Source organism: Bubalus kerabau, chromosome X, assembly GCF_029407905.1.
Source record: "Bubalus kerabau isolate K-KA32 ecotype Philippines breed swamp buffalo chromosome X, PCC_UOA_SB_1v2, whole genome shotgun sequence".
Lineage (NCBI taxonomy): Eukaryota > Metazoa > Chordata > Mammalia > Artiodactyla > Bovidae > Bubalus > Bubalus kerabau.
This window is the reverse complement of record NC_073647.1, coordinates 93,040,290-93,063,930: the sequence shown is the minus strand read 5'-3', so window position 1 is coordinate 93,063,930 and position 23,641 is coordinate 93,040,290. Positions and strand designations below refer to the sequence as shown.

General features: G+C 42.6%; 1 protein-coding gene and 1 non-coding gene across 2 annotated transcripts; both read left to right on the top strand.

The window, feature by feature from the left end:
* The first annotated feature begins 12,554 nt into the window (after window positions 1–12,554).
* Window positions 12,555–21,822, top strand: PIN4 (peptidylprolyl cis/trans isomerase, NIMA-interacting 4). The gene is made up of 4 exons (XM_055563217.1): window positions 12,555–12,709; window positions 15,368–15,441; window positions 20,923–21,042; window positions 21,647–21,822. Exons 1-4 carry the CDS (start codon window positions 12,667–12,669, stop codon window positions 21,803–21,805), a joined length of 396 nt encoding a protein of 131 aa, XP_055419192.1. The 5' UTR covers window positions 12,555–12,666; the 3' UTR covers window positions 21,806–21,822.
* A 1,544-nt stretch (window positions 21,823–23,366) lies between these two features.
* TRNAG-UCC (transfer RNA glycine (anticodon UCC)) lies at window positions 23,367–23,439 on the top strand. The gene has a single exon. It is a non-coding gene; the product is annotated as a tRNA-Gly (tRNA).
* Window positions 23,440–23,641: the final 202 nt, after the last annotated feature.

Genomic DNA, 23,641 nt, shown 5'->3' with positions numbered 1-23,641 from the left:
CAATACAAAATAAACTACAGATCAATATCCTCCATGAATATAGATGTAAAAATCCACAACAAAATATTAGCAGATAGAATTCAGCAATATATACTATGCTATGCTATGCTATGCTATGCTAAGTCACTTCAATCATGTCCGACTCTGTGTGATCCCATAGACGGTAGCCTACCAGGCTCCCCCGTCCCTGGGATTCTCCAGGCAAGAACACTGGAGTGGGTTGCCATTTCCTTCTCCAATGCATGAAAGTGAAAAGTGAAAGTGAAGTCGCCTAGTCGTGTCTGACTCTTAGCGACCCCATGGACTGCAGCCTACCAGGCTCCTCCATCCATGGGATTTTCCAGGCAAGAGTACTGGAGTGGGGTGCCATTGCCTACTATACGACCCAGCAATCCCACTCCTGGGTATATACCCAGAGAAAACGATAATTCAAAAAGATACATACAAATCAGTCTTCATTCCAGCACTATTTACAGTAACTAGGACATGGAAGCAACCTAAATGTCCATCAATAGAGGAATGGATAAAAAAGATGTGGTACATATATACAAGGGAATATTAGTCAGCCATAAAAAGGAACAAAATTGTGTCATTTGCAGAGACATGGATGGACCTACAGACTGTCATACAGGGTAAAGTAATTCAGAAAGAGAAAAACAAATATCATATATTAATGCATATATGTGGAGCCTAGAAAAATGGTACAGATGGTCTTATTTCAAAACAGAAGTAGACACAGATGTAGAGACCAAATGTATGGAGGCCAAGGGGGGAAAGGTAGTGTAGGATGAATTGGGAGATAGGGATTAACATATATATACTACTATGCATAAAATGGATAACAAATGAAAACTTACCTTATAGCACTGGGAACTCTACTCGGTGCTCTGTGGTGATCTAAATAGAAAGGAAATCTAAGAAAGAGAGGATATACAGGGACTTCCCTGGTGGTCCACTGGCTATACTCCAGGTCATAGTCAGGGGGTCCACGTTAGATTCCTGGTCAGGGAACTAGATCCCACATGCTGCAACCAAGACTTTGCATGCAGCAACTAAGACTCAGTGCAGCCAAATTAATTAATTTTAAAAAGAGGGGATATACGTGCATACGAATGGCTGATTCACATTGCTGTACAGCAGAAACTGACACAGCAGTGTAAAGCAACTATACTCCAATTTAAAAAACTTAGAAAGAATTTAGCAATATATAAAAAGAATTATACTCCATAACCAAGTAGGGTTTATTCCAAGGGTTTGCATCAATCAATCCTTGCAGCTGGTTCAACATTTGAAAATCAATCCGTGTAATCCACCATATTAACATACTAAAAAAGAATCACATGATTGTATCAATTTATGCAAAAAAAAAAGCATATAACCACACATTCATTTTTTAAAAACTTTTAATTTTGTATTGGGGTATAATTGATTAACAATGTCATGATAGTTTCAGGTGAACAGCACAAGGACTCAGCCATACATGTACACGTATCCATTCTCCCCCAAACTCCCCTCCCACCCAGGCTGCCACATAACATTGAGCACAGAACCGCACATTCATTTAGAAAACTAGGAAAAGAGGGGGAACTTCCTAAAGTTGGTAAAGAACATCTATAAAACCCCTACAACTAACATCATCCATACTAAATGCTTTTCTCCCCTAAGACCGGGAGCAAGGCAAGGATGTCTCCTTTCACCACTCTTAATTCAACACAGTACTGAAAGCCCTAGCCAGAATAGAAAATGAAATAATAGGCATACAGATTGGAAAGGAAGCGGGGGGGATCCTTATTTGGAGATGACATGTTGGTCTTTATCAGTTCTGTGTATCACAAGATCCTGAATAACACAATGAAGATTCCACATGCTGCAACTAAAACCTGATGCAGCCAAATACAAAAAATTTCAATATCATGCACAAATCACTCAAAGAAAATGAAAAGATATAAATCTAAGAAAACATGTACAGGACTTGTGTGCTGAAACTGCAAAACACTGATGAAAGAACTCAAAGGAGAACTAGCTACATGGAGAGACATACTGTGTTCATGAATTGGAGAACTCCACAGAGTAAGAATGTTAATTATTCCCAAAATATTTTACAGTTTTAACAACTTTCCTATCAAAATCACATCAACATTTTTTGTAGATATAGACAAGATTATTCTAAAATGTACATGGTAAGGTAAAAAAAAGAAATAGAATAGCTAAAACAATTTTGCAAGAAAGAATAAAGTGGGAGAAATCACTCTACCCAAATTTAAGACTTAGTGTGCAGCTACAGTAATGAAGGCTGCATGACACAGTGTAATATTGATGAGGGGATAGACACATAGATCAATGGAACAGAACAGAGAATCCAGAACAGATTCACACAAGTACAGTCAACTGATTTTTTAAAAAATATTTATTTATTTGGCTGCATCAGGTCTTAGCTGTGGCATGTGGGATCTAGTTCCCTCACAAGGGATTGAACTCAGGCCCCCAGCATTGGGAGCATGGAGTCTTAGCCACTGGACCACCAGGAAAGTCCCCAGGCAACTGATTTTTAACAAAAGTACAAAAGGAATTTAATGAAGATCAACATTTCCAACAAATGTTGCTGGAGTGATTGGACATCTATATGCCAGAAGAAAAAAAAAATAGTCTTCAATATAAACCTCACATCTTCCACAAAATTTGCTCAAATGGATCATACATATAAGTGTAAAACATAGAGCTCTAAAACTTTTAGAGAAAAATATAGGAGAAACCATTTGAGACCTACAGCTTGATAAATAGCTCTTAGACATGACACCATAAAAGTATAATCCATAATAAAAAAAAAAAAAAGAACTTTTGCTCTGCCAAAAAAAAAAAACCCTCAAGAAGATGAAAAGACAAGCTAAGAGACTGGGAGAAAATATTTGCAAACCACATAGCTAACAAAGTACTCATATTTAGAATCTATAAAGAGCTCTTGAAACTCAACAACAAAAAAACTCCATTCAGAAACTCACAAAAGACATGACATTTATTTCACTAAAGAGGATATACAGATAGCAAATTCACATGTGAAAAGATGTTCAGTATCATCAGCCATTAGAGAAATGCAAATTAAAATCACAATGTGATATTAGTACACATCTATCCAAATGACTAAAATGAAAAATTTTAATGACACAAAATGCTGGCAAGCAGGTAGAGAAAGTGGATTACCCATTCATGACTGGTAGGAATGTGAAATGGTACAGACACTCTGGCAGTTTCTTACAAAACTAAAATGCAATTACCATACTCCTCACAATTATACTCTTGGAAATCATCCTAGAGAAATGAAAATGTATTCATGCAGAAACTTGTACACAAATATTAATATTTATAGCCACTTGATTTGTAATAGCCTCAAACTGGAAACAACTCAGATGTTTTTCAATGAGTGAATACTTAAATAAACTATGGGTGATCATGTTATGGCCTGCTACTCCAAATAATACAAATGGCAGATATAAGCATAGGGTGCTTTGGGAGCACAGAGGAGTGCCTAGCCCAACCTGGGAGCAGGGAAGGCTTCCAGGAGGAAGTAACCCACCTGGTCTTGGGCTTGAAATGTAAATAAGAGTTGTTGTTGTTCAGTCACTCAGCCATGTTCGACTCTGCAATCCCATGGACTGCAGCACAACAGGCTTATCTGTCCTTCACCATCTCCCGGAGCTTGCTCAAACTCATATCCATTGAGTCAGTGATGCCATCCAACCATCTCATCCTCTGTCATACCCTTCTCCTCCTACCTTCAATCTTTCCCAGCATCAGGGTCTTTTCCAATGAGTCAGTTCTTCGCATCAGGTGGCCAGAGTATTGGAGCTTCAGCTTCAGCATCAATCCTTCCAATGAATATTCAGGATTGATTTCCTTTAGGATAGACTGGTTTGATCTCCTTGAGGTCCAAGGGACTTTGAAGAATTTTCCCCAACACCACAGCTCAAAAGCATCAATTCTTCAGTGTACAGCCTTCTTTATGGTCCAACACTCACATCCATACATAACTACTGGAAAAACCATAGCTTTGACTAGATGGACCTTTGACAGCAAAGTGATGCCCCTCCTTTTTAATATGCTGTCTAGGTTTGTCATAGCTTTTCTTCCAAGAAACAAGTGTCTTTTAATTTCATGGCTACAGTCACCAACTGCAATGATTTTGGAATCCATTTCCATTGTCTCCCCATCTATTTGCCATGAAGTGATGGGACTGGATACCATGATCTTCGTTTTCCAATGTTGAGTTTTAAGCCAGCTTTTTCACTCTACTCTTTCACCTTCATTAAGAGGCTCTTTAGTTCCTCTTCACTTTCTGCTGTAAGGGTGGTGTCATCTGCATACCTGAGGTTATTGATATTTCTCCCGGCAATCTTGATTCTGGCTTGTGCTTCATCCCGCCTGGCATTCTGCATGATATACTCTGCATATTAGTTAAATAAGCAGGGTGACAATATACAGCCTTGATGTACATCTTTCTCAATTTTGAACCAGTCTGTTGTTCCATGTCTGGTTCTAACTGTTACTTTTTGAACTTCATACAGCTTTCTCAAAGGCAGGTAAGGTGGTCTGCTATTTCATCTCTTTAAGAATGTTCCACAGTTTGTTGTGATCCACAGAGTCAAAGGCTTTAGTGTAGTCAATGAAGCAGATGTTTTTCTGGAATTCTCTTGCTTTTTCTATGATCCAGAGGATGTTGGCAATTTGATCTCTGGTTCCTTTGCCTTTTCTAAAACCAGCTTGAACATCTGGAAGTTCTTGGTTCATGTACTGTGGAAGCCTGGCTTGGAGAATTTTGAGCATTACTTTGCTAGCATGTGAGATGAGTGCAATTGTACAGTAGTTTGAACATTCTCTGGCATTGCCCATCTTTGGGATTGGAATGAAAACTGACCTTTTCCAGTCCTGCAGCCACTGCGGAGTTTTCCAAATTTGCTGGTGTATTGAGTGCAGCACTTTAACAGCATCATCTTTTATGATTTGAAATAGCTCAACTGGCATTCCATCACCTCCACTAGCTTTGTTTGTAGTCATGCTTCCTAAGGCCCACTTGACTTTGCACTCCAAGATGTCTGGCTCTAGCTGAGTGATCACACCATCATGGTTATCTGGGTCATTAAGATCTTTTCTGTACAGTTCTTCTGTTTATTCTTGCCACCCCTTCTTAATATCTCCTGCTTCTGTTAGGTTCATACTGTTTCTGTCCATTATTGTGCCCATCTTTACATGAAATGTTCCCTTGGTATCTCTAATTTTCTTGAAGAGATCTCTCGTCTTTCCCATTCTATTGTTTTCCTCTATTTCTTTACATTGATCACTTAGGAAGGCTGTCTTATCTCTCTTGCTATTCTTCAGAAGTCTGCATTCAGATCAATATATGTTTCCTTTTCTCCTTTCCCTTTCACTTCTCTTTTCTCAGCTATTTGTAAGGCCTCCTCAGACAACCATTTTGCCTTTTTGCATTTCTTTTTCTTGGGGATGGTTTTGATCACCACCTCCTATACAATGTTACAAACCTCCATCCATAGTTCTTAAGGCACTCTGTCTATCAGATCTAATCCCTTGAATCTATTTGTCACTTGCACTGTATAATCATAAAGGATATGATTTAGGTCATACCTGAATGGTCTAGTGGTTTTCCCTACTTTCTTCGATTTAAGTCTGAATTTTGCAATATGGAGTTGATGATCTGAGCCATAGTCAGCTCCCAGTCTTGCTTTTGCAACTGTATAGAGCTTCTCCATCTTTGACTGCAAAGACTATAATCAATCTGATTTCGGTATTGACCATCTGGTAATGTCCATGTGTAGAGTCTTCTCTTGTGTTGTTGGAAAAGCATGTTTGCTATGACCAGTGCTTTCTCTTTGCAAAACTATGTTAGCCTTTGCCCTGCTTCATTTTGTACTCCAAGGTCAAACTTGCCGGTTACTCCAAGTATCTCTTGACGTCCTACTTTTGCATTCCAGTCCCCTATGATGAGAAGGACTTTTTTTTTTTTTTTTTGGTGTTAGTTCTAGAAGGTCTTGTAGGTATTCATAGAACAATTCAACTTCAGCTTCTTCAGTATTAGTAGTTGGGACATAGACTTGGATTACTGTGATTTGAATGGTTTGCCTTGGAAATGAACAGAGATAATGCTGTCATTTTTGAGATTGCACCCAAGTTTTGCGTTTCAGACTCTTTTGTTGACTATGAGGGCTACTCCATTTCTTCTAAGGTATTCTTGCCCACAGTAGTAGATATAATGGTCATCTGAATTAAATTCACCCATTCCAGTCCAGATAATCACGATGGTGTGATCCCTCACCTAGAGCCAGACATCTTGGAATGTGAAGTCAAGTGGGCCTTAGGAAGCATCACTATGAACAAAGCTAGTGGAGGTGATGGAATTTCAGTTGAGCTATTTCAAATCCTGAAAGATGATGCTGTCAAAGTTCTGCACTCAATATGCCAGCAAATTTGGAAAACTCAGCAGTGGCCACAGGACTGGAAAAGGTCAGTTTTCATTCCAACCCCAAAGAAAAGCAATGCCAAAGAATGCTCAAAGTACCACACAACTGTACTCATCTCACACGCTAGTAAAGCAATGCTTAAAATTCTCCAAGCCAGGCTTCAGCAATACATGAACCAAGAACTTCCAGATGTTCAAGCTGGTTTTAGAAAAGGCAAAGGAACCAGAGATCAAATTGCCAACATCCACTGGATCATTGAAAAAGCAAGAGAGTTCCAGAAAAACATCTATTTCTGCTTTATTAACTATGCCAAAGCCTTTGACTGTGTAGATCACAATAAACTGTGGAAAATTCTGAAAGAGATGGGAATACCAGACCACCTGACCTGCCTATTGAGAAATTTGTATGCAGGTCAGGAAGCAACAGTTAGAACTGGCCATGGAACAACAGATTGGTTCCAAATAGGAAAAGGAGTGCGTCAAGGCTGTATATTGTCACCCTGCTTATTTAACTTATATGCAGAGTACAGAGAAGCACTGGGCTGGAGGAAGCACAAGCTGGAATCAAGATTGCCGGGAGAAATATCAATAACGTCAGATATGCAGATGACACCACCCTTATGGCAGAAAGTGAAGAGGAACTCAAAAGCCTTTTGATGAAAGTGAAAGTGGAGAGTGAAAAAGTTGGCTTAAAGCTCAACATTCAGAAAACTAAGCTCATGGCATCCAGTCCCTTCACCTCATGGCAAATAGATGGGGAAAGAGTGGAAACAGTGTCAGACTTTATTTTTCTGGGCTCCAAAATCACTGCAGATGGTGACTGCAGCCATGAAATTAAAAGACGCTTACTCCTTGGAAGGAAAGTTATGACCAACCTAGACAGCATATTAAAAAGCAGAGACATTACTTTGCCAACAAAGGTCTGTCTAGTCAAGGCTATGGTTTTTCCAGTGGTCATGTATGGATGTGAGAGTTGGACAATAAAGAAAGCTGAGCACAGAAGAATTGATGCTTTTGAACTGTGGTGTTGGAGAAGACTCTTGAGAGTCCCTTGGACTGCAAGGAGATCCAACCAGTCCACCCTAAAAGAGATCAGTCCTGGGTGTTCATTGGAAGGACTGATGTTGAAGCTGAAACTCCAATACTTCGGCCACCTGATGCAAAGAGCTGACTCATTGGAAAAGACCCTGATGCTGGTAAAGATTGAGGGCAGGAGGAGAAGGGGACGACAGAGGATGAGATTTTTGGATGGCATCACCGACTCGATGGACATGGGTTTGGGTGGACTCTGGACAGGGAGGCCTGGCGTGCTGCAGTTCATGGGGTCACAAAGATTCGGACACGACTGAGCGACTTAACTGAACTGAGTCCATCTTAGTTCACTGATTCCTAAAATGTTGATGTTTACTCTTGCCATCTGCTGTTTGACCACTTCCAATTTACCTTGATTCATGGACCTAATATTCCAAGTTCCTATGCAATATTGTTCTTTACAGTATCAGACTTGACTTTTATCACCAGACACATCCACAACTGGGTTTTGTTCCCTCTTTGGCTTAGCTTTTACATTCCTCTAGAACTATTTCTCCTCTCTTCTCTAGTAGCATATTGGGCACCTACGAACCTGGGAAGTTCATCTTTCAGTGTCATACCTTTTTGCCTTTTCATACTGTTCATGGGCTTCTCAAGGCAAGAATACTGAAGTGGTTTGCCATTCCCTTCTCCAGTGGACCACATTTTGTCAGAACTCTCCACCATGACCTGTCTGTCTTGGGTGGCCCTACATGGCATGGCTCATAGGTTCATTGAGTTAGACGATAGTTAGCTAGATCAAAAATAGGGGAAGGGTATTCCAGATAGAGAGGGTATTATGTGAAAAGGCATGGAGTCTTAAGAGAGCCCTGTGTACTTGAGGGCCTGTAGATGGTAACTTGACATGGTTAGAGCCCAGTGTGGACCAGCATGAAATGAGACTGCAGATGCCAGGAGAAAGGTCCTTGGGTCTCTAGGCTAAGTAGCCTCTCAAATAGTCAGAGACACTGAAGAGTTTTCACTGAAAGAGAGTCAGATCTATTTCTGAGAGCTCTCTATCAGTCACTGGAGAGGGTAGATTGGAGGAGTGATGAGACTGGCAGCTGAGATACCAGTGTGGAGGCTGTTCCAGAGATGATTGCTGAATTCTAGTGTTCATTGTTCACTCTAAAATGAAGAAGGGTGTAGATAAAGAGGTGTTTAAGTGGCAGAATCCACTGCACATGGAGACCAGTTCCTGAGCACACAGAAGACCTCTTCCCAACTGTCCTCTCCTCTGCCTTGGCCACAGCACTCTGCCCACTGGCTCCCACCCCACCATGTTCCTTCTCCTTGCCTCTGTGTTTCTGAGCTTGGGAGGTCCAGCACTGTAGGTAGAGGTGATCACCTTCTAGATTACTCCAAACCAACACAATGACGCATAAACCAGAGGGAAGTTTATTTCTTTTTTTTTTGTGTGGTGGGGCCATAACTTGGCCCTGGTGCCTCTCAGGCAGAAACACCCCTGGGGAAGCTGATTTGGAGAACAGGCACCCAGAACAAAGGTATTCTTGAATTTCATTTAGAGAATGACCGAGCCTATGGCAGTGTCATCATACAGAGAGTACCAGCTTGCAAGTTACACAGGCCTAAGTTCTGAGCCCAACCATGCCGCAATCCTTAGCTGTGAAACTTTGAACAGATTTCTTAACTTCTCTGAGCCTGTGTCTTCAGCTCTGAAATGGCAGTGGTGATTGACCAATAAGACTGTTCTGAAAAATAAAAGAAATAATGAAAAGAAAGCGCCCAGTTCATGCCACATATGCCATTTGTGTCCATTGTTTTTCACTGTCTCAAATGAACACTGCCTCAGAAGACACTCTTCTCCCAGTAGATACTGGAATATTAATGTCCTCCAGAAACTGCAGTTATTTTGCTTAGGCAAGGCTGGACAAACCTAGATGGAATCTTCTTCTCTGACATTCTTTTTAAAAAACCAGTTCTTGAATGCTTCATTATCTCACGTCAGACATGTTACAACAGCGTGAAGAAAACAAACTTTTCTGGCCACTGACTGCTCAGGAGACACATACATCCCATCGGCAATGTCCCAGCATCCATTTGCCTTGATGGGCGGTTACTTCTGCAGGTGTACATCCACCGTATACTGATTTTTCCTGGTTTCAGTGTCCAAAGGTGACCTTTTCCCACCCTTATCCCTAGAGTCTTGGGCCCAGAGCTCCGCATACACTGACCACCTCTGAATGGGATCAACTAGAGCTCTGTGTTTCATAGCTTCAAGGCCCCCTTTCAGAATAAGTTCTGCTGGCACCACAAATGGGAAAGAAGCTGCAGCCCTTTGGTTGTGGAGCAGCTGGGATGGGTCAGTGAGTTTGGGTCAAGATTTGTGAAACTGTGTCCTGAGAAGCGGGCTGCCAGCTTCCCTTCCTGATTTTCCTCGTTTAAGAAATGCATGGAAGAATCAGTCTGAGGAGATAGTTACTAGAAAATACAACTGGCAGCCATCCCTGGCTCTGACTCACTGTGCACACTCCCGCAATTGTTACCATGGTTTCAAGGCTGAAGTTTTCTCCGCTCTGCCCCCCTGCCCCTTCTGCTGTTCATTCGTCACTCTGCTCCCACAGATTCCTCCACAGTCGGCCTCCACAGACTGGTGCAGACTTAACCCTGTATAGAGGCTAGCTTTTCTGTTGTTTGTTTTACAAATAACATTCATTGCTTTTTTTCTTGAATTAAAAAAAGAATACATGCCAATTCAAATAAACAGAATATAATTTAAACAGAAAAAAAAAGAGAAAGTTAGCCATAAACTTACATCCCAAAACTAACTGTGGAGGATTCATGTTGATGTATGGCAAAACCAATACAATACTGTAAAGTAATTAACCTCCAATTAAAATAAATAAATTTAAATTAAACAAACAAACCTAATATTTAAGATGCTTGTGATGCATACTGCATAGTTTAGACTGTACATGATTTTATCAGTCCTAAAGTGCTTTTGACCTATGCCCATCATTTTCTCCTTTGAACTACTAGCCTCTAGGCACTGCTTTGGGCAAATTCAGGCACTTACACAGGCTTATTATTGTTGTTGCTGTTATCTGCTGGAACACAGAACTCTCACAATGTTCCAGGCTCCAAACATTTGCAGATACATCAGCCATTTAATGCTGGCTCTTCATTGGGGTCTGAACTTTGCTTCATTTCCACTCTTAAGACTGCCATAGCCAGTGGTCACAGGAAAGGCTGTCCCCTATGAAAAACCAGAAGTAAAGGTGTCCTCTTGGCCTCCTGGCTATAGATGAACTGTTGAACATGAGGCCATACTATTACTGTCAACCTGCCTCATCTCCAGCAGGACTTTGAAAGTCAATACGTAAGTGGGATCCACCTCAGAAGTGAGGGACCAATTATCTCCTCAGCTCTGGATGTGTTTCCCACAGTTGATCACTCCCAATCCAAACCAAGGAGTGCCTAAACTGTGCCTGTTCAGAAATAACAGCAGTAAAACAGGGGGCTGCCTGTAATGCATGAGTTCGGGGTGGCAGTCTCAGAAATACCTGATCGCTGGCAAGTAGCATCTGAAGTCCCACAAGACTCAATTCAAAAACTAAGCTCTGAGCTGGAGGACCTACATATTCTGGCTGGCATGGGCAAGCTGAGAGAGCTATCTCATGGAGTGGAGGAAAAGCCGTGACCTTACAAAAATTGGGAGAAGAGGGGTTGTGGATAAGGGTAAAAAGTTTGAGGATGTAAATTCAAAACTCATTCACCTTAAGCTAACATTCCACAAGCAAGTCATTGTTTTATGTGCTTTACAAATACAAACTTGTTTAATTCTCTTCACACCCTATAAGAAGGTATTATTATTAATTCTATTTTCCAGAAGATGAAACTGAGCCAGAGAGGTGAGGTAACTTCCCCCAGGTCACAGAGTTAGTACCTGGGTGGTGGAGCAGGGATTTGAAGCCAGAAGTCCAGAATCCATGCTTTTAACCATATTGTTATTGTTATAGTTGCTAAGTCCTGTCTGACTCTTTTGCGATCCCATGGACTAGCCCGCCAGGCTCCTCTGCCCATGGGATTTCCCAGGCAAGAATACTGGAGTGGGTTGCCATTTCCTTCTCCAGGAGATCTTCCTGACCCAGGGATCGAACCTGTGTCTCCTACATTGCAGGCAAATTCTTAACAATTTTGAGCCACCAGGGAAGCCGCACAGGTACTAACTATGCTGCTGCTGCTGCTGCTAAGTCGCTTCAGTCGTGTCCGACTCTGTGCGACCCCAGAGACGGCAGCCCACCAGGCTCCCCCGTCCCTGGGATTCTCCAGGCAAGAACACTGGAGTGGGTTGCCATTTCCTTCTCCAATGCATGAAAGTGAAAAGTGAAAGTGAAGTCGCTCAGTCGTTCCCGACTCTTCGCGACCCCATGGACTGCAGCCTACCAGGCTCCTCTGTCTATGGATTTTCCAGGCAAGAGTACTGGAGTGGGGTGCCATTGCCTTCTCCGGGTACTAACTATAACAAATATTTAACAGTAGCAGTGTTAGTTGCTCAGTTGTGTCCGCCTCTGCCCATCGTTTTCTTCTTTGAACTACTTGAGGCACTGCTTTGGGCAAATTCAGCCACTTATACAGGCTCGCTACAAGATGTAAAATAACTAAAAGCGAAAACCTGAAACGCAGGGCGGGCCGGTGTGTAAGAGTGCGCGAAAGGGGTAGGCGGCCGCCGAAGTTCTTCCGGCTATGCCTTTGTCTAATGGCCCCGCGTGATTGGCTGGAACGCCACGCCGAGGGACTGCAGAGGCGCTCCCCTACCCCCACCCCTCCGGCTTCCACTACGCACGCGTGGAGGAAGTGGGTAGGGCAGTTGGGGAAAGGGCGCAAAGAAGGGCGTGTGAAAGAAGCCATAAAAAGCACGGAGGCGTGGCTTCCTGCCCCCGCCCAGCCTTTGGCTCCGCCCCTCTACCCCGGTCCGAGCTTCAGCCCCATTGGCCCAAGAGTCAAAGGACCGGGCCTGCCCCAAGATATGCCTGCTTCCGGAGCCACGGTAAGGATGGCCAATTGTTATGCAGCTTTCTGGCATATGTTTAGGACACACCGGTGGGGCCTGAACGGGCTTTGTGCGGCAACCTAAGCAGTTGAGAGTTCAACGGCAGACTTTGGAAATGCCCCCGAAAGGAAAAAGCGGTTCTGGAAAAGGGGGAAAAGGTAGAGCAGCCAGAGAAACCAAGAAGAAATGGGGTTGGGTGAGGAGCAAGGCGGAGGGAGCAGACCGCCGGGGTCCGGGGCGGAGGCAGTGGGTTGGACTGACCAGGAAGTGATGTTAGAAACAGTCAATACGGACTTCAGTTTTGATTTAAAAGCATGGGGATTAGATGGTGGACAGAAGAGGAGAAAGGATTACAAGAAGTTTGATTTTGTTAGTTTTTTCCGAATGGGCAAAACTTGGGAGTGAGGCTGTCATGAAGGATCCATTAGTTAGGTAAAGCTACAGGGTAGTGAAATTTGGGAGAAAAGAGGTAGAGCAGTTGACTTTGAGTAGGAGAAGGGACATCTTAAGCTTGACGTCACAGAGATGAAGATAGATGTGGTAAAAAGTGGAAGGCAAGGGTAGTTTTTAAAACAGCAAGACAAGTACTGAGTAGGGGTCTTGAGGAGAGTGGTAAGCGTTTGGAATAGTCATTGGGGTGGTGAGAGGGGATGAAACATTTAAAAAAGGATTGTCCTTAGGGCTGAGAGCTTAAGATTGAAGGCCATGAATTTGTAGAGGACACAGTCTGCTCAGTCATGATTTACCTAGTACCATATAACTGGCTTCCCTGGTGGCTCAGAGGTTAAAGCATCTGCCTCCAATGCGGGACACCCGGGTTCAATCCCTGGGTTGGTAATATCGCCTGGAGAAGGAAATGGCAACCCACTCCAGTACTCTTGCCTGGAGAATCCCATGGACAGAGGAGCCTGGTAGGCTACAGTCCGCGGGGTCGCAGAGTCGCACACGACTGAGCGAATTCACTTCACTTCACTTCTTCATATAACTGGCACAGTACAGGATTGAGAAGAGCTAAGTATAACCTGTAGCCAACGTTGAGGTTTTGTTGGACAATGATAATAGAAGGAAAGCAACCCAAGGGAATTAAGAGTGCCACTGGGGACACAGTTCAGATGATCAAGCATGGGATCCAGACTGGGAAGGGAAGGAGAAGTTTGATAGCATAGAAGAACATAGGAGGATAAAGGAACTGAATGGGGGGAGGGAGGAGGTGGTTCTGTGACATTAAAGAACTTGTGTTGTGGGAATGAGGCATGAGAAGGCTGGAAGAACAGAAAGTTGTAGCCAGAGATTGAATTAGTTGTGAGTGGCACAGTTTCATCACGTGCCCCTGGGAACAGGTGGCCTGGAGTAAAAGGCATGGGTATTTGGGAGGGAGGTCTAAAAGAGGGAGGTTAGGCTGTTGGATGATTCCTCTGAATAGATGGTGAAGTCATCCAAGATTAGGGCAGTAGTGAGGGTGGAAAGGAAGCCTGAAGTTGCAGCCAGAGTTCTCAGTCAGAGGGAGTAAAGGGGCATTCAGAAGATGATAGCATCCATTGGGGCAGAGGGTGGGATGACTGGAAGGCATCATTGTTCTAGAGAAAATAAGAGTTTAGTGTAATAAAACTCCTTTGGCAGTAACATTTTCTTAGGCATTTGGTGGTTGGCATTTTGGGTTTTCAGTTTTGTGGAACATTTATTGAACAACTTTTGGGTGCTCGGCATTGGGGTTCCTGAGACAGGATGGAGTCTCCCGAATAAAATTTCAATGGGTCCCTGTTACTTCTAGGATAAATTCCAAGTTCCTTAATGGAGCCCAAAGGCCCTCATGCCCTAACCCTCAGCCACCTCCCCTGGGTTCATCTCACAGCACTCCCACTTCAGATTTGGCTTCGTCCGTAGTTTCCTCCACATACTACACTGTTCCCCTACCCTGGAATTCTCCTCACCTTTGTCCTGTCTTTGCCTGTTCAGCTCCTACTTATCCAAGAAACCTTCTCTAACTGGCTAAAATGTACCTCTGTGCTTCCACAGCCCCCTATTTATAGAGCATAGCTCATTCTCCTGAAATGATCTTTTACGTAACGATCTTCCCCAGTAGTATATGAGCCCCCTGAAGGAAGGTATTATGCCATGGCTTGTTCATCTTTGTATCTCCAGTGCCTGGAACTTAGTTACTTAGGAAATGTTTATGAACTGAACACTTAAACCAACAGTAGTTCTTAGGAACATCAGCCTCTAACAGTAAATATGCTGCCATCAACACAGAAATTGGCAGAGTAGCAAAATGACACAGTAATAAAAAGTAAAATACTGCCCGTTGTGCTAATCTGAATATTGATAACTTCTTAGGAAGGTTATTAGTAGGCAATGTCATTGACTCCAGGAGTTTGGACATGAATGTATTCTTTAACCAAATATGGGTGGTAGGAAATTTGATCTTTATTTAAAACATATTCTTGGACATTTTACCTACTATAATTGTGAGTATCCAAGTACATAGCTGCAGTGCTTATTAGAAATCTCACAAGAGCTCCAAGGTTTGCTCTTGGAAGGCAGGATTTCAAACTGGGTCTAGAGAATCCAGGCCAGGTTTTTGGTGCTCCCATTCAACTATTAGCACACTCACTTGTGTATCCATTTTCCGTGAAGGGTATTTGTAGGGCACAAATTTGTTTTAAGAGGTGAGTTACAGGTTAATTTAGCTTGATGTAAAGTGTCTGCAGAGTTCCCTTTTGAAGCTTGGTGCTGTGATGGAAGTATCAACTCCTGTTGCGTTGAATAATAAGGTGAAAGTGTAGTTTGAATGAGTACTTGTCATCTCTTCTCTAAAGGAAAAGCAGCCTCTGGGAGTGAGAGTTCTGAGAAGAAGGCTCAGGGTCCCAAAGGTGGTGGCAATGCAGTAAAGGTGAGTTACTTGTTCCTTTTATTATTTTAAATATAAATACATATACATCTGTTATTTTGGTACACAGAAAAGGAAAAGAAAGCATGCTTAACTCATCCTAAGGCTAGCCTAATACTGATAGAAGATCAAGATAACACAAAAGTGGAAAATAATAGATCACTCGCTTACGAAAAGTAATTCCTTTGAAATATTTCTGAAATGTTTTCTCAGACATCCAGAAATTCTTCATACTCTAGTATTTTTCCTTAAAATGTATTAAGTCTTTCCAAGTAAGTGACTGAGTTATTTCTCAGAATGAAATACTACTTGACAAAACCAAGAGCTGAGATGAGCAGGCAAAGGCATGGGTCTCATTAGACAGCTTCCTCACTGGTGAGCTACAAGCCAGAGCCCTGACCATGAAAATTAAGGTGGGAGACAATTGCAAATAATTACTTGAAGTTCCTGACATAGTGCCAGAGGTATGTCTGCCCTGGGATAATATAATCTGAAATAGAATTATACCGTTTAATGCTACATAAAAAGGCAATTTCCATGTTTCAGTCAGGATGTGGGATTCCATACTTTGATTCATTCATTCCTTAAGGATTTAGTGACATCTGCTCTGTGCCAAGCAGTGTACTAAATTCTGGGTATTAAAAAAAACAAACAAACAAACAGGTAAGAGATGTTCCCTGTTATTACAGTCTAGTTGGGAGCAGTTAGGTAAAGAAATTTCATTGCTATATGAGAAGAGCTATAGTGGAGTTGTAGCATATAAATGCACCTATATGTATGCAGCCAAAAAGAGAGCCAATGTAAACAGAGAGGGCCATTCTGCCCATTTTTCTACTCAGTGAACCCATAGAAAGATAGAGAGATGGGAGACATGAATTTGCTTTTCATGTATAATTGACCTTCATTCTCATATGAACATCCCACCATGTGAAGTGGGATTCTGGTATCCAAAGATAATTTTCATAAAACATGGTGCCTAAATGCAAGCCAGCTACTTTGTCCAGGCATCCAGCTGAAGAAGTGGCTTTAAAGAGGCATCTTGCCCTTTCTGGAAACAAAAATAAGTTCAGTGTGGCTATATTTGAGGTATATGGAAAGGTGGTGGTTGTTCAGTCACTCAGTCCTGTCCGACCCTTTGTGACCCCATAGACTGCAGCATGCCAGGCTTCCCTGTCCATCACCATCTCTCAGAGTTTGCTCAAATTCATATCCATTGAGTCAGTGATGGTATTCAACCATCTCATCCTCAGTCACCCCCTCCTCCTCCTGCCCTCAATCTTTCCCAGCATCAGGGTCTTTTCCAATGAGTTGGCTCTTTGCATAAGGTGGCCAAAGTATTGGAGGTTCAGCTTCAGTATCAGTCCTTCCAATGAATATTCAGGGTTGATTTCCTTGAGGATTGACTGGTTTGATCTTCTTGCTGTCCAAGGGACTCTCAAGAGTCTTCTCCAACACCAGTTTGAAAGCATCAATTAGCTAGGAAAGTCAGTTAAGGTTAAACTCTTTTGTTAAACTTTTCCTTTTGAAATAATTTTTGACTCACATTCAGTTGTAGGATAGATGTACTTTTTATACGTGTACATGTGCCTTTTATCAGGGGCTTTCCAGATGGTGCTAGTGGTAAAGAACCTGCCTGCTAGTGCAGGAGATGTAATAGACATGGATTCAATCCCTGGGTTAGGAAGATCCCCTGGAGGAGGGCATGGCAACACACTCCAGTATTCTTCCTGGATAATCCCATGGACAGAGGACGCTGGCGGGCCACAGTCCATAGGGTCGCAAAGAGTCGGACACAACTGAAATGACTTAGCACTATACCTTTTATCCTGTTTTCCCAATGGTAACATCTTACAAAACCCTAGTACATTAGCACAACCAGGAGGTTGACACCGCTACAGTCAAGATCTAGACATTTCCATCATCCCTCCTGTTGCCCTTTTATAGCCATACCCACTTCCCCCCTGGATCCCCTACCCCTGCCCTCCATGATCTCAGAGCAGCAGCTCATCTCTTCTCCATTTCTATAATTTTATAATTTCTATATAAGTGGAATGATACAGTGTGTAGCCTTTCGGGGTTGGCTTTTTTCACTCACCATAAACCTCTGGAGATTTCATTCCACTTGTTGTGTGTATCCAGTCTGTTCTTTGTATTACTGAGTAGTGTTCCATGGACACTTGAGAGTAGTATGTTGAACTTTTCACCTGCTAGGGGATGGCTGGTTTGTCTCCAGTGTTTGTGAAGGCCCCAGTAGCAGAGGGACCCCAAACCCTTCGGCCTTTTAGGGTCTAGACTCCTTCCACACCTGCCATTCTGCTGTAGACCGCACTCTTGAACCCAGCCCTGCCCTGTGTCACTAGAGCTGCCCAGATTCTGAAACCTACCTTCCGATCACAGCTTCCTTCCTCTTGTTTCCCACCTCCCCCAATCCTGTTCTGTTCCTCTCCATGCACAGACCTCTAGGCCCTCTAGCTTGCCCTGTGCTTCACCTTCTCCCAGGCTTTGTGTCTGTTCTCTGAGCCCTGTATGTCGTATAGGCTGGAAACTAGATGGATCATGGAGCCCTGACTCCTTTCCTTTTGGTGATCCACTACGTCTATCTGCCAGACCACAACTCAGGATCAGTCCAGTGATCTCCTTTCTTTACACTCAAACCCAGAACTGCTGGGGCCCACTGGAGAGTCACACAGCCTCGGGGGTTGGGGCCACTGATTCCTGGTCTGTACCCTGATCTGGGCCATCAGAACTGCACAGAGACCCCTTGCCATTTGCCTCAAGCCATCCACCACCCTCCTCCAGTCAATCAGCAGACAGCTTTGTCCAGTGGTTCTCAACCCTGGTATACATAAACTTCACCTGGAGAGCTTCTGAAAGTCTCCATGCCTAGGGATCTACCCCAGACCAGCTGCCTCACAGTCTCTAGGGGTGGGGACTAGATCTTGGTATATTTTTTAGAAGCTCTTGGGGTGACTCTGACATGTGCCAAGGTTGAGAAACACTGATTCAGTCTCACAGGGTTGGTGTGAAGATTTCATGAGATCACATATGTAAAGCACTTAGCACAGTTAGTATTAAGTACTCGATAACTGAAATATTGTTACAATTGTCACAAGAAAATGGAAACCAGACCTATAGTCAGGAACTCATTGACCAGCAAAGTTATCTTCACCACACCTCCCTCCTCATTCTTCTTACCTCTCTTCTTTTAAGGCTAATTTTTCCAGCAGTGCTCTGAATGCCTAGCCTCGCTCCTTCATTTATCTCTACCCTCTTTCTTTGCTCTGTCTTCAACTTTTCCCTCTTTACTGCATCTTTCCCTTCATTCTGAAAATATACCCAGGGATCTTTAAAATATATTAATGCATGTGACTCTTTCCCTCTGACCAGAGCCCTTTCTCCTTTTCTAACTCAGTTAGTTGGGGGAACCCTACCCACATTGCTGCTCCCTGGTGGTTCAGCAGTAAAGAATCTGACTGCCAAGCAGGAAACAGGGTTCAATCCCTGGGTCAGGAAGATCCCCTGGAGAAGGAAATTGCAACCCACTCCAGTATTCTTGCCTGGGAAATCCTATGGACAGAGGAGCCAGGCAGGTTACAGTCCATGGGGTCGCAAACAGTCAGACACGACTGAGCAACTAACCACCACCACCACCCTCATTACTGTCCTGCTTCCCATTATTTCCTCCGTCAGCTGCTGCACCCTGGCTTCTTCACTTACTGCTCTTCTGAAACAGCTTTTGCTAAGGACCTGGATCCTCATCATTCTGCAGCATTTAACCCTGTTGCCCATTTTCTCCTTGAAACTTTCTCTTGCCTTGATTTCTGTTAACACACCTTTCTCTCTACCTGTCTGGTTCTTTTTATTATGCTTGTTGAGCTTCTTTCTTTGCTTATTGTTTAAACACCAATATTCTCCACCGATGAGTCTTGAGTGTACTTTCCTCTTCTTCTTATTGTGTGTACTACTTCTCGTTCTGTGTAGCCTCCTTGGGTGATCCATCACCTCCCATAGCATCAGCTGCTACCTCCATGCTCATCGCTCCCACATTCTCTCTGGAGCTTGGCTCTCTTTTTTCTAATCTTTTGTCTGCACCACCAGGCATGAAGGATCTTAGTTCCCCGACCAGGGATCGAACCCAGGCCCACTGCATTGACTGCATGGAGTCTTAACCACTGCCAGGAAAGACCCTTGGCTCTCTTCTAAGATGTCAGTCTCATACAGTTGCCAGTTGGTCAGTCACACTTGCAAACTCCACAGGTACTACAGACTAATTTTGTCTAACCCGTCAAACTATGTAAAACCAGAATACTTGCTTATTCATTTATAAAGTGATAGATGGGATCCCCTTTCTGTGATCACGAATGCTGTGTGCACTTTCCCAGTCATTGAACCAGGTTTGTTTTGTGAATGTAAAAGCAGAAAGAGGGAAACAGTGGAGAAGTTTTAGCCAGGCTAAGATAAGGTCTGAGGAACCATCCTCATCCCCCAACATGTATCTCTCTAGTGTCCAGATTGTCCCTGTCTCCCCTAGGCAGTGCTGGACACATTCTATAGAAGTTTGCCTCTCTGAGCCCTGCTTTTTGACACATTCTTTTCTTTGCTGTGTCTGTCTTCTGTGTAGCTCCTCCAGTCCAGGATTCTGTCATCCCCAGTTTTACTAACTGAACCCTGAGGACATGGTTTGTCTGTCTCTAAATTTATAAGGGAGACATCTTTAGGCCCTATCCTAGTGTATCACCTATAATAAGAAATGAATAATGGATTCTGTTTGAATGAGAAATGGGAAATCCTACAAAACATATCTTGACAAAAGCATTTCTAAGGACATAGTGATTTTTTAAAAAACATGACTTTATATAAACATAAGTTGCATTTGAACACTTTTTTCGGGTTGAGTATTCTTAAAATTCAACATATTCTTTAAGTGTTAAATTGTGGAGGGGCTTTATACAATTGGCCTCTTTTGGTAAAAAGTATTTCTTTGCGGGTTTTTTTCATATCATTCTACCTCTGATAAATTAATAGGTAACCTTTATTGAGTGCTAGCTGCATTATCTCAGTCTTCACAACACAGTTACTGTTATTTCAGTGCACAAATGGGAAAACATTTAGATTTAAAACATGCCTAAAACCATACAGGAGAGTGGGGATTTGACTCCAGTACCCAGCTCTCAACCATTATCATGTTTCCTCCTCCTCATGTACCATTGAGGTACATGGTAAAGGATGGGAGCATTCCACAGCCAGGTGCCCATTTTCCACCTAAATCTGAGTTCTAAGATACTGTCTTATACAGGAAATGGGTTTTTGCCCCATTGGGCTATTGCGCACTTGGGCAGACTTCCAGGATTTTCCATTGCCATGAGTGAATGCATTTTTTTCCCCCACTAGTATGGGGGTAATCCCGATGTGACTGCTGTATTGTGAGAGGAAGGAAATCGTTTGGGTCTCCAGGTATTACATGAACATGTTTTTTCCTTGTAGGTCAGACACATTCTGTGCGAAAAACATGGAAAAATCTTGGAAGCCATGGAAAAGTTAAAGTCTGGAATGAAATTCAATGAAGTGGCTGCACAATATAGTGAAGATAAAGCCAGGCAAGGGGTATGGTGCACTCATCATTTAAAATGTCTCTCATGGAGGACACACAGCAGTAGGGATTATTCTGTTTTGCCATTAGTTTTAGGCATATCTTAAAGATCTTAAAAGCAGAAATGTCCAACTTGTGAACAGTTGAATACAGGTCACCTTTGTCTAAACCTTGGCATAACCAAATTTACACAGCTAACAGATACCTAGGGCTTCCCTGGTGGCTCAGATGGTAAAAAATCCACCTGCAATGAGACCTGGATTTGATCGCTGGGTTGGGAAGTTCCCTGAGGAGGGCAGCCAGCAACCCACTCCAGTATTCTTGCCTGGAGAATTCCATGGACAGAGGAACCTGGAGGGCTACAGTCCATGGGGTCACAGAGTCAGACACAACTGAGTGACTAAGTACAGAGTAGACACCCAGCAACATTGTGAGTGCTTGTGTATGCAGCCTGGGGTTGGACCTCTTCCCCATTTTGTGCCCATTGAGTCTTCTTCTCTCCAGCCCAGAAGAATAAACCTAGGAACCTTAGCATTCATGTTGGGAAGTTTTCAAGCTACAGTAGAACTGTTCCCTCTTCGGGGCCACTTGATATCACATATCTTTTGGATTTTCCAGGGTGACTTGGGTTGGATGACCAGAGGGTCCATGGTCGGACCATTTCAAGAAGCAGCATTCGCCTTGCCTATAAGTATGCTGGATAAGCCTGTGTTTACAGACCCTCCAGTAAAGACAAAATTTGGGTATCATATTATAATGGTTGAAGGGAGAAAATAAAATTGTATGAAAGACTACATGTTTTATACATTATTTCTTTAAAAGGTATTGAATAAGCATTGTATTTTATGAACTCTGTCATTGTGGGTTTGTGGGTACAAAATCAGGTGGGTAAAGGTTGGTGTGCACAACAGTAGGTATTTAGTTGATGGGCTTCCCTGGTGGCTCAGACGGTAAAGCATCTGCCTGCAATGTGTGAGACCCAGGTTCGATCCCTGGGTCGGGAAGATCCTCTGGAGAAGGAAATGGCAACACACTCCAGTACTCTTGCCTGGAAAATCTCATGGATGGAGCCTGGTAGGCTACAGTCCATGGGGTCACAAAGAGTCGGACACGACTGAGCGACTTCACTTCACTTCTCTAAGATAAGTCAAGCAGACTCCTTTTAAACCTGTTAGTCCTTTCCCTCCAAGAACTGCTTTATCTGATTCTCAGTATATCCCATAAATTAATTTAGAAAGCTTCTCTAGAAAAGTCAAATATCAGCTCATACAATTCAGACTGAATTGGATATTGAATAGATGGATTAGCATATGAATATCATAAAATAAGTTCCTAGACACTTGTTTTATAAGGTAGCCAACATGATCTGCCAGGACAGTTGTTATTAGCTCCAGTGTCATAACATAGCACATGGCACATTCAACATTATGGCCATTCAACATTAACTCCTTTCTTTTTAAATAAACATTTGTTGGAAGAAAAAACACTCAGTTCTTCTGTCAGTTTTTTGTACTAAACAGTAGCCATTCACCAACTGCTGATTAAAGGGAAAAATGTGGGCGTTCCCTGGCGATTCAGTGGTTAGGACTCTGAGCTTCCACTGCAGGCGTCTGGGTTTGATCCCTGGTCAGAGAACTAAGATCTCACAAGCCACAGGCCAAAAAAGAAAAACAAAACAAAACAGGGATGTCAGCCTAAAAACATTCCCTCATCCTCAAATGTATGGGTTACGTTATGACAGTCCTCTCCAGGGTCAATGTTCTGTGTATCTACATTTTTTAAATGCCACTTTTAAGACATAACAAAAAAGCATATAAATATTATAAATACTACACTTCAAAAATCAAAGTTTGCGAGTGCAACTGTGTGATTATTAACAGTGATTTTTTCAACACACTGTGTTCTCTCTCGGCTGCATTTGACATACCCACATTATGCCACATAGCAGCAGTTCACCTTAGAGAGTTAAGTTTCCCATTTTAGACATTTCTGACCACCTGTGCTTCCATGCAGTATTCCCCACTGAGCAGACTAAAGGCTGCCCCCTCCCTAGAATACATAGATATAGCAGCATCATACAGAGGGATGATCAAAATAGTAGGTATCAGATGAAACTGCTTTAAAACCACATATAAAACACTCTCTAAATAAGGGCTATAAATTCTGAAAATCTTGAAGAAAATTCTGAAAAGATTGTTCATTTTAAATGAATACATAGAACTACAAAGAACATCAATTATACTGAAATTGAGTAATCAAAAAATAGTTTAATTGTTTTATATAGCTCTATTAATACATTGGGATGTAGTGGTAGGACTAAAAACCACTGTGAGGGAATTCCCTGGTGGTCCAGTGATTAGGACTCTGCACTTCCACTGCCATGGGCCTAGGTTCAACCCCTGGTCAGGGAACTAAGATCCTCCAAGCCATGTAACATGGCCAAAATTAAAAGATAAAACCCACCATGATTTTGTGGTGGTGAATATCAATGGTGTTTTGAAATAGCTGCAATAACTATGGAATCTCTGATTTCTATTATCAAGAAAGTTGTGGTACTGCTAATATTTCTGTACTTTGTTGCCAACATTCATAATGAAAGGAAACATTAAATTC

Bases quoted from the DNA above. Each gene is read 5' to 3' on its own strand.
- PIN4 (XM_055563217.1), top strand. From the start codon at position 12,667: ATGCCCCCGAAAGGAAAAAGCGGTTCTGGAAAAGGGGGAAAAG. The intron at 12,710-15,367 runs GTAGAGCAGCCA...TCTTCTCTAAAG, and splicing joins TTCTGGAAAAGGGGGAAAAG to GAAAAGCAGCCTCTGGGAGT. The intron at 21,043-21,646 runs GTATGGTGCACT...TGGATTTTCCAG, and splicing joins AAGATAAAGCCAGGCAAGGG to GGTGACTTGGGTTGGATGAC.